This window comes from Leptonychotes weddellii, chromosome X, assembly GCF_054177405.1.
Source record: "Leptonychotes weddellii isolate Sample4059 chromosome X, ASM5417740v2, whole genome shotgun sequence".
NCBI lineage: Eukaryota > Metazoa > Chordata > Mammalia > Carnivora > Phocidae > Leptonychotes > Leptonychotes weddellii.
This window is the reverse complement of record NC_138385.1, coordinates 95,247,133-95,258,557: the sequence shown is the minus strand read 5'-3', so window position 1 is coordinate 95,258,557 and position 11,425 is coordinate 95,247,133. Positions and strand designations below refer to the sequence as shown.

At 42.1% G+C, this 11,425-nt stretch overlaps 1 protein-coding gene across 5 annotated transcripts in view; it reads right to left on the bottom strand.

Annotated features, from left to right (window-relative positions):
• Positions 1 to 11,425, bottom strand: part of CTPS2 (CTP synthase 2) — a 94,620-nt gene that overhangs the window by 77,950 nt on the left and 5,245 nt on the right. For all 5 annotated transcript variants that reach the window (XR_014141388.1, XM_081809123.1, XM_081809120.1 and 2 more), the window contains exons 2-4: positions 9,970 to 10,175; positions 4,435 to 4,605; positions 2,191 to 2,291 (exon numbers count right to left, since the gene is read on the bottom strand). Coding sequence is in view for 4 of the 5 variants with exons in the window: in XM_081809123.1 (XP_081665249.1) it covers positions 2,191 to 2,291; positions 4,435 to 4,605; positions 9,970 to 10,135 (438 nt within the window). In the remaining variant the exon portion in view is untranslated. The remainder of the gene's footprint in view (positions 1 to 2,190; positions 2,292 to 4,434; positions 4,606 to 9,969; positions 10,176 to 11,425) is intronic.

The window sequence follows — 11,425 nt, the reverse complement described above, 5'->3', positions numbered from 1 at the left end:
TTCCTCCCTCACCACTCCATGTGCGTCCCTCCCGAAGCTGCGCGCTCGGTCGAAGAGGACGACCTTCCCCGATAGAGGAGGACCGTTCTTCGGTCAAGGGTATACGAGTAGCTGCGCTCCCCTGCTAGAACCTCCAAACAAGCTCTCTCAAGGTCTAAAACTCGAAAATCAATAAAGAGAGTAACCACGTACGTCTCCCTCACTGTAGAGGCAAGCTATGCCCCGGTTCTCATATCAGATGTTATTCTTCCTGGAGCTTTTACCTGCCTTTCTCTTTTCTTAAATTATTTGTCTTTATCCTTGCCTCAATCTGTTTGCAAACTATTCACTGTATTAGATATAGGTATGTTTCAAAGGAAACCAGCTTAGTTATGCAGGTGTGTTCAGTTTATAAAACTTCATTAAGCTGTATACCTGTGATATGTACACTTTCCTGTGTTTATGTTATACTCCAATTTTTAAAAAATTCTAAAGGAAGCACCCTCTCTTTTCCTTGTAAATTGTGAAAGAAGAAATAGCAAGGGAGGGGCGCCTGGGTGGCTCAGTCGGTTAAGCGTCAGCCTTCGGCTCAGGTCATGATCTCAGGGTCCTGGGATTGAGCCCCGCATGGGGCTCCCTGCTCAGGAGGGAGCCTGCTTCTCCCTCTCCGTCTGCCTCTGCTTGTGCTCTCTCTCTCTCTGTCAAATAAATAAATAAAATCTTAAAAAAAAAAAAATAGCAAGGGAGAGAAAGTTTTGCATAGCACATTTACGCATTTATATTATCAACCATACTATTATAGTAGTATAATATATAGTTAATATATGATAGCACAGCACATTTATGTTAAGTTCATCAGTTCTGTTAACAAAATGGATCTTGCAGATAGCCTAACATCTGTCTGCTGACCCTGACAATGATGACTATAAGAACAGCTCACATGTTTTTGAACACTTCCTGAATACCAGACATGCCAAGTGCTTTATACAATTGCACTTACTCCTCCCAGCAACCCTGTTAATATCATCTGGCTTTTATTATGATATTACATTGTTGTCATATTGTTATAGTTGAGTACATTGAAGCTTTGAGAAGTAATTTGCCAAAAGTCACACAGGCATCTTAATAATGGCTAATAAATTTTGAGTACTTACTATAGATCTGACACCATTCTAGCACTAAGTGTACTGACTTATTTAATCCTCAAAATATTATCCCCATTTAGCAGATGAGTAAACTGAAGCACACTGGGCTAAGGTCACCCAGCTGGTAAGTAACACAGCTTGGCTAAGAACCCAAGCCGTCTGGCTCCAGATTCTTAACCACGGAGCTCTACATCACTCAGAGGTCACAGCAGAAACCTGAACTTGGGCAGGCAGTACGTAGGAACTAAATTGTTCATTATTCTGCTGTCCTGCCCAGCAATTAGGTCAACTGACATTTAGACAAGGAGTACATGCACGTTATTCTCATTCATTGAGAGGAAGGGAAACAGTAAATAAGTCACAAGTTCAAATACTATGTTCTTTCTTTAAGCAGCTAATACTCACTTCTCACCTCCAAATCGCCTCCACCATCAGATTTCCCTAACTCAGTCTCTCTCTACTTCCAAAGCACTTTGCAAATACAGTTGACCCTTGAACAACATGGGTTTGGACTGTGTGGGTCCACTTATATGTGGATTTTTTTTTATAAACACAGTACAGTACCGTAAATGTATTTTCTCTTTCTTATGATTTTCTTAACAACATTTTCTTTCCTCTAGCTGGTTTTATTGTAAGAATACAGTCTGTAACAGCCATAACATACAAAGTATGTATTAATTCACTCTCTATGTTATTGGTAAGGCTTCTGGTCAACAGCAGGCTGTTAGTAGTTACGTGGATTTTTGACTGGGGGGTGAGAGAGAAGTCAGCATCCTTAACCCTCGAACAGCACTCACTAGAAAGCATTCTGCAACTGATCTGTCCCTACACGCGGGTTGCTGCACACAGTCCCAGGAGTACTCGCCCTGTTTAATGTCAGTCTGGCCCACTGACTTGTGACCCCCAAGGGCAGGGACCGTCTATGTCCTTCCCTGCTATAATCCCACCTCCTAGCCCAGTGTCTAGTACATAGGAGGCCATCTATACATATGCGTTGAATGAATGAAGAGTAGATGCTTAAAAACCCAGAAGGATATAAGTTTATACAGAAAAATTCCATGCTTGCCTCAATAACGCATATTTGGGGCTCTTCCTTATGACCATCCACGGGCACCATAGCTTGAGTCATAACCCATTCCTGGACAGCATCAGTAATGTGCGGCACAACTGTAGAAAGAAGTAATAATTAGCACAAAAGCTTATTTCATGGTCACAGTCATGAGAAAGGAATGTGCTCATGTCTTTAGACCTCCGAAATAACCTGAAAGCCACTTGGCAAATGAGACAAACTACAGTGCTCATGTTATTACCCATTTCACTGAAATTAATATAGGCACAATATAGGTTTAATAATTTAAATGGTATACCATTTCTTTTGTACCTGGCCAACCACAGAGAACAAGAAACAGAAAGCAGAAATGCCATCTTCGAGGCATCTAGAAACACCTATAATGCCAACTAAAAACCACAAGGAGGGCTGTCAGGCGTGCTGCGTGCTGGATTCCTTGGGGGAAGAAAGACGCAGAGTGGCCCAGTGCTGCAGACTCTGTGCAGCCCACCAGCCAGCAGAGAGGGGTCCCCTCAGTAGGTGTAGCTGAGCCCTGCATGCTGACCAGGGGCCTGTGGCTGCTAATGTCAGCTGAAGAAGCCAAACGGTGACAACCCTCCACGAACATTTGAGGCCCGGAGGCCCCTTGGTGGTGAGCAGGCCTGCAGCTACAGATCTCTGCTGAAGGGACAGAAAGGTGACATCCTCACGGTGCAGTCAACTAACCTAATGTGATACACGAAGCAGGAACGTGGCCCTCTGGGAAGCTGAGGCGAAGGAACATCTGCTATCTGCTCTACCTCGCACCTGCTGCTCCCTCAAAGTGGGAGGAAGTGGTCACCCACTGGTGCATTTAGAGCAACCCACATTACACGTGCTGTTTGGCCCCTTCGGCGGCAGGGGTGGGGTGGGGGTGGGGGGCGGTTGGCCGGGCTCTGCCTCCACGTGGGCAGCCCAGGGATCAGGAGTCAGAGCCCAGGCATGGGGCCCTGTCCTCTCTCCATCATAGGGACGTGGCAGGTGTGAGGCAGCAATTCTCCCTCCTGTGGGTCTTCCCAAGATCTACACTCAGGGGGAAACTATTAGAAAGCACAGCTGTAGCTGAGATCTAAGCCACACATCCAGTTTCAGTAATTACACAGCTGATCTTTTGATCTCCATCTGTTCCACCCCCATGTCTACCTCTCAGCGGGATCCAACATGCAATTTAAAGGAGATGGGGAGGGGCACCTGGGTGGCTCAGTCGATAAGGGTCTGCCTTCGGCTCAGGTCATGATCCCAGGGTCCTGGGATCGAGCCCCACATCCGGCTCCCTGCTCCACAGGAAGCCTGCTTCTCCCTCTCCCACTCCCCCTGCTTGTGTTCCCTCTCTCGCTGTGTCTTTCTCTGTCAAATAAATAAATAAAATTAAAAAAAAAAAAAATAAAGGAGATGGGGATTATCACCTTTACCCTACCAGGCGGGAACACATGAATACAAGACTTGCTGGGGGTAGGGGAGAGACATGGGAGGGGAGGGCAGGGGTCTCTCCCAAGACAAAAGAGAATCATACCACTCATGGGGCGCCTGGGTGGCTCAGTTGGTTAAGCGACTGCCTTCGGCTCAGGTCATGATCCTGGAGTCCCGGGATCGAGTCCCGCATCGGGCTCCCTGCTCAGCGGGGAGCCTGCTTCTCCCTCTGACCCTCCCCCCTCTCATGAGCTCTCTCTCTCTCTCATTCTGTCTCAAATAAATAAATAAAATCTTTAAAAAAAAAAAAAGAGAATCATACCACTCAGGAAAAGAGTTGATGGAAAAGGGTCTGACCGTACTACCAGCCACTGCAGTTCAATCCCCTAGTCCCTCCCGACACTGTCCTTCAAAGGGGAGTGATCCACATCCATGCAAAGATACAAGAAGAAAGGAGACAGACAAAATAAAAGACAGACAAAAAACAAACCAAAAAAGTCTGCACCTCAATCAGGTAAAAATGATGAATGAATGGTTCTGCATGGATTTTATAAATAAAAGCTAAAGACAAACAGATACATGGACTAGAGAAAACAGTAACATTAGTAATAAAGAAAAAGACTGAAGAAAATACAATCAAGAACATGGAGGGTGAAGTGGACACCTCTGAAGAAAATGAAAAGGGAAAGAAAGCAAGGATTTGAAAAGGATTAGAACTTGTAGAGCTCAGGGAGCCCCTCACTTCACGTCTATTTTGAGCAGGGTGTGGGTGCTCAACACACAGGACTCGTTAACCTTTGTGGAATACATTACCTTGTACTGTTTTCCCCAGGTAATCGCCACGCCTCTCTTTATTGATCACATGCTGATATATCTTCCCAGTGGTGATGTTGTTGTCTTTATAAAGGTTAATATCCAAGAACCGTTCATAATTTCCAAGGTCTAAATCAACTTCTCCACCATCATTTAAGACAAACACTTCACCTAAGGTAAAAAGGCAATGTAAATATTAAAAATTTGCTTTCAGGGGCACCTGGCTGGCTCAGACGGTGGAGCGTCCAACTCTTAATTTCGGATCAGGCCATGATCTCAGGATCCTGAGATCGAGCACTGGAGACAGGCTCCCCGCACTCAGTGGGGAGTCTGCTTCTCTCCCACTTCCTCTCCCTCTGCCCCTCCCCGCTGCAAGCACGTACACTCTCTCTAAAAATAAATAAATAAAATCTTTATTTTTTAAAATTTTTATTTATTTATTTATTTGAGAGAGAGAGAGAGCGGGAGCAGGGGGAGGGTAGTGGGAGAGGCAGAGGGAGAAGCAGACTCCCCGCTGAACAGGGAGCCGGACATGGGGCTCCATCCCATGACCTGAGCCAAAGGCAGATGCTTCCCTAACTGAGCCACCCAGGGGCCCCAATAAATAAAATCTTAAAAAAAAAAAAAGTATGGGCGCCTGGGTGGCTCAGTTGGTTAAGCGACTGCCTTCGGCTCAGGTCATGATCCTGGAGTCCCTGGATCGAGTCCCGCATCGGGCTCCCTGCTCGGCAGGGAGTCTGCTTCTCCCTCTGACCCTCCCCCCTCTCATGTGCTCTCTCTCATTCTCTCTCTCAAATAAATAAATAAAATCTTAAAAAAAAAAAAAGTATGTATGCATTATATTCCTCGAAGAGAAAGAAAAACTGTAGATGATAAGTCTTTAAACAGGTTCTTAGATTTAATGTAGTTTTAATAAAAATTCCAACAGATGTTTTTCAACTTGAGGATGACACTAAGGTTAATTTGTTAGAAAAACAGGTGTGATTACCAAAACAAACACACAAAAAATAAATTAAAAAGCCCTTATAACAAATAAGAGTGAGTAAAGGAAGCTTGAAATACATATGCATACATATATTTCAATATATATAAAAATGGAATAAGACAGTATCAACAAGGGGCGCCTGGGTGGCTCAACGTCTGCCTTCGGCTCGGGTCATGATCCCAGGGTCCTGGGATAGAGTCCCGCATCGGGCTCCCTGCGCATCGGGGAGCCTGCTTCTCCCTCTGCCTCTGCTGCTCCTGCGTGTGCTCTCTCACTCTCTCAAATGAATAATCAATAAATAAAAATCTTAAAAAAAAAATAGCATCAACGAATACACAAAACCAAAATATCCAAAAAGATCCCTATTGGGGCTCCTGGCTGGCTCAGTAGGTGAAGCATGTGACTCTTGATCTTGGGGTTGTGAGTTTGAGCCCCACATTGGGTGTAGAGATTACTTAAAAAAAATGCTGTTGCAAAAAAAAAAAAAAAAATGTTGTTGCGCCTGGGTGGCTCAGTCATTAAGCGTCTGCCTTCGCTCAGGTCATGATCCCGGGGTCCTGGGATCAAGCCCCACATCGGGCTCCCTGCTCTGCAGGAGGTCTGCCTCTCCCTCTCCCACGCCCCCAGCTTGTGTTCCCTCTCTCGCTGTGTCTCTCTCTGTCAAATAAATAAATAAAATCTTAAAAAAAATAAAAAACAAGATCTTTAAAAAAACAAAAAACGAAAAAAACAAAAAGATCCCTATTACATAAAAGAATTTAATATATCACTTGAAAAAAAACAAAAACCCAAGGGTATCATCACAAATCAAAGTACATAAAACACTCAGAAATAAACTTCAAAGAAATGTAGGACCTATATTTACAAAACTTAAAAAGCTTACTTCAGAGACATAAAAGAAGGTATGAATAAAAGGAAAATCACTTCTAAAGTTCCTGAATGGGCCAGTCAATATTTTCCAGTGTTTAATTCTTCCCCAAATTAATTAATAAATTTAAAGAAATTTTTGTCAAAAACTCCAATGCAATTTCTTGTAAAGTTGGACAAAATTATTTCTAATTCTGAAGACAACAAACACTTTGAGGTTAAGAAAAAACAAAGGAACAACAAAAAAAGGTTAATGCTTTGCTAGAGGGATAATAAAAACACCTTTCTGCACGAAAAAAAAAAAAGAGAGAGAGAGAAAACAAAGGAAGAAGAAAAGGAATGTGGAAAGCTCTGACCTATTTAATAATAAAAAGCTGCAGCTTTTAAAATGATAGGCAGGAATAAACATAGAAATCCAGAAGAGAACAGAGTACAAAGACAGACCTGAGTATAGACAGAAATGTAGTATATAATGAAAGGTGGCATTTCAAATCAGGAGGTAAAGGATGAAATCTTTGGGAGGCCTTGGGCTCTGCACTCAGTGGGGAGTCTGGTTGAGATTCTCTCTCCTTCTGCCCTTCCCCCCGCTTGCACACTGGCTCTCTCTCTCTCTCTCAAATAAATAAATAAATCTTCAAAAAATGTTTAAAAAAATATCCAAAGGAAAACTGGCATAACACATGGGATTAGTCAACTTTACTGCATACCAAACCACCCTAAAATCTTAGCAATTTACAAAACGTTTATTGATTTCTCCCTCGGGTTACGTGTTATGTGGGGGCTGTGGGTCAATTGTGAGTCTACTTGGTCTAATTCCAGGACCCAGACTGAAGGAGAAATCCCTTTACAGGGCAGGCCGTTCTCATGGCAGAGAGCAGAAGCACCAAACAGACAGAGCCAAATCATGCCACTGCACTGAAAATTTCTGCTTCAACAAGACAGATGTCACATTCACTAATGTCTCCTAGGGAAAAACAAACCACATGACCAAATACGGTCACCAACCTCTTGGGTTTGCCCAGGACTAATAGGATTCCCAGGATTTGGACTTTCAGTTTCAAAACCGGAAAATTCCAAACAAACCAGGACGCGTTAACCATCGTACATGACCAAAGTCCAAAGTCAATGGGACAAGGAAATTTACTCCACAGAAGGAAGTTGGGTAACAGTTTCAAACAAAAATACAATCTACCCATCGACTTGAATAAGTCATTCCACAGACAAAATGAAAACCAAAGAAATCTAAATTAGAACAATGAGATACCCTTTTTTGTTGTTTTTTGTTTTTCTCTCAGGTTAGTAAAGTTTAAAAAGAATAATATTCGGGGAGGGGGTGGGGGGATGGGTTAGCCTGGTGATGGGTATTAAAGAGGGCACGTACTGAATGGAGCACTGGGTGTTATACGCAAACAATGAATCATGGAACACTACATCAAAAACTAATGATGTAATGTATGGTGATTAACATAACATAATAAAATTTTTAAAAAAAGAATACTATTCAGCAGGGGTATAAAAAAAAACAGGCCTTCTTATACACTGTTGATTTGTATATAAATTGGTGCAAATTCACAGCCCTTATCAGAGAATTCTTGGGAAAAAAGATGGATGTTGAAATTTGAAGTTTTTCAGATTATGGAAAAGGTAATACAGAACACTTGCCATATATTAGAAAACACCCCAAATGCAAACACTTTCCAAATGGAATAAAGACTAGAAACAGTCACGGCTTTATGAAGATTTTTCAATTTTCAAAACTTTTGAAAAAAGACTATAAATAGCCACAAACTTATGAAGACTTTTAAATTTTCAGAACTTGCTGGATTTTACACTTAATAGGTAAGAGATCATGAATCTAAAAACCTTTGGTAATATGCATTATACATCAAAAGCCTGAAAAGCATACCTACCTGTGAAATCAGAAATTCTGCGTGTAGGCATTTATGTTTAAAAAAATAAATTTTAAAGATTTCCATCACAGTGTTGTTTATAATATCAATACATTGGAAATTATTTCCCATTATTGTATAGATTCTGTGCAGCCTTTAAGAGTATAAAATATAGGGCGCCTGGGTGGCTCAGTTGGTTAGGCGACTGCCTTTGGCTCAGGTCATGATCCTGGAGTCCCGGGATCGAGTCCCGCATCGGGCTCCCTGCTCGGCGGGGGGTCTGCTTCTCCCTCTGCCCTCTTCCCTCTCGTGCTCTCTGTCTCTCATTCTCTTTCTCTCAAATAAATAAATAAAAAATCTTTAAAAAAAAAAAAGAGTATAAAATATAGGGGTGCCTGGGTGGCTCAGGCGGTTGGGCATCTACCTTCAGCTCAGGTCATGATCCCAGGGTCCTGGGATCGAGCCCTGCATCCGGCTCTTTGCTCAGCGGGGAGCCTGCTTCTCCCTCCCCCCTGCTCATGCTTTCACTCTCTCAAATGAATGAATAAAATCTTTAAAAAAATTAAAACAAACAAAAAGAGTATAAAAATATATAAATGTCCACAGTACATTGTTTTAAAAATTAGATTAAAAATAAATAAAATCTTTAAAAAATTAGATTAAAAACTGACATGACTATAAGATTCAATTCATGGGGCGCCTGGGTGGCTCAGTCAGTTGGGCGTCTGCCTTTAGCTCAGGCCACGATCTCAGGTCCTGGGATTGACCCTCACATCAGGCTCCCTGCTCAGCAGGGAGCCTGCTTCTCCCTCTCCCTCTGCTGTTCCCCCTGCATGGGCTCTCTCTCTCTCTGTCAAGTAAATAAATAAAATCTTTAAAAAAAAAAAAAGATTCAATTCATTTAAAGTCCAAAAATAAGCAAAAGTAATCTCTGGAGTTAATGGTTACTATATGTCAAAGAGTTTAGAAAACATTAATTAAGGAAGCATTTTCCTGATTGCTGAAAAACAACTCAGTTATGCTCATCTGTCCCTGCTAGTAGGTTATGCGGTGTATTATGTCGTGCATAATAAAAACAAAACGAAAAAGTAAAAAAATAATAAGTAAAAAAATAAGCAAAAGTAACTTACAGTGTTAGGAGACAGGATAGCAGTTACCTTGGTGGTTTCGGTGGGGAAAAACTAGAAGGGGCATGGGGGGGGGGGGTTCTGTTTCTTGATCTGGGGGCTGGTTACACAGTATGCTCACTTTATCAAGTGGTACACTTATGATCTGTGCACTTTCCTGCTTGTATGTAAAAAGTTTAAAAAGAAAGTATGTAAGTGCTAATGCCTTTTTAAAAATAATTAGCATGTACATTAAAATGTCAACATTAATAATAGTTACTCAAAGTGTTGGGAAATGGAGGACCTTTATTTTCTTCATGCCATTCTATATCGTCAGTATAACTGTCAATATATACCATATTGTCTGACTGTTTCTCTTAACAATGAAATGTTAAGAGAACTATATTACCTTTATGATAAAATAAAACAAAACATAATTTGTACTGTACAAAGTACAATGAAAATGGTATCCGTATACACTGTTTTCCAAAAGGGTGGACTAATTTGGAATGCCATCAGCAATCTGAAAAATGTATCAACAACCACGAGAACATTCACATGGTCATAATGAATGATCCAGCGACTCTACTTCTGGAACTCTATCTTAAAGAAATTACCCCAAATACGAGAAAGAACTGCAATTTAACCTAGTGCCTTATAAGAGGGGGGAAGTTATTCTCTTTCATACCGTGCTCGTAAGGTGAAAAAGTGCCTGCATCGATGTTAATATAGGGGTCAATTTTGATGGCAGTAACTCGGAGTCCACATGATTTTAGAATCGTCCCAATGCTGCTTGCAATGATCCCTTTACCAATGCCTGAGATGACCCCTCCAGTGACCAGAATGTACTTCATTGGCGGAGGAGGTGGCTGGGTGCCAGCACCCAGAAATATTCTGAAAGGTAATAAAATTAAGAGTCAGGGAAGAGAATCATATTCTCAAAGCAGTAAAGCAAGAGTGAGTTAAACTAGAATTTCAAAAGCACACAGCATTTTTCCATATAAAGTAAATTTTTGAAACAAAGTCTTATTTTCTTTCTTTCTTTTTTTTTTTTTTAAAGATTTTATTTATTTATTTGACAGAGAGAGACACAGAGAGAGAGGGAACACAGGCAGGGAGAATGGGAGGGGGAGAAGCAGGCCTCCCGCTGAGCAGGGAGCCCGATGCGGGGCTCGATCCCAGGACCCTGGGATCATGACCTGAGCTGAAGGCAGACGCTTAAAAACTGAGCCACCCAGGCGCCCCAAAGTCTTATTTTCTAGGTTTTCCATTTTTGGCTCTATGCAGAAATCGGTGGACACTATCTGCAAGCAAAGTGGCGGGCTCCATTGCCCTGATTTTCCATTTACCCCAACTCTATCATGTGACAAACTTCATCATGAGAAACCAAATTTCCCTGGGATTCAGAAGCATGGTAAAATTTTTAAGAGAAAATGATCTGGAATCAGACTGATCTATACAAGCCGTACCTGGGCAAGTTACTAATCCTTTCTGTGCCTGTTTCTTCATCTGTGAAATGGAATAAAAAATACCAGTCCCTTGGAATATTACTCAGCACTAAAAAGAAATGAGCTGGGGTATCTGGGTGGCTCAGTCGTTAAGCGTCTGCCTTCGGCTCAGGTCATGATCCCGGGGTCCTGGGATCGAGCTCCACATCGGACTCCCGGCTCTGCAGGAGGTCTGCCTCTCCCTCTCCCGCTCCCCCTGCTTGTGTTCCCTCTCTCTCGCTGTGTCTCTCTCTGTCAAATAAATACATAAAATCTTTAAAAAAAAAATGCTTTTAAAAAGAAATGAGCTATCAAGCCATGAAAAGACATGCGGGAAACTGCAGTGCATATTACTAAGTGAAAGAAGTCAATCTGAAAAGGCTACATACATACTGTATGATTCCAACTATTTGACATTCTGGAAAAGGCAAAACTATGGAGACAATAAAAGATCAGTGAGGGCGCCTGGGTGGCTCAGTTGGTTAAGCGACTGCCTTCGGCTCAGGTCATGATCCTGGAGTCCCTGGATCGAGTCCCGCATCGGGCTCCCTGCTCGGCAGGGAGTCTGCTTCTCCCTCTGACCCTCCCCCCTCTCATGTGCTCTCTCTCATTCTCTCTCTCTCAAATAAATAAATAAAAAATCTTAAAAAAAAAAAA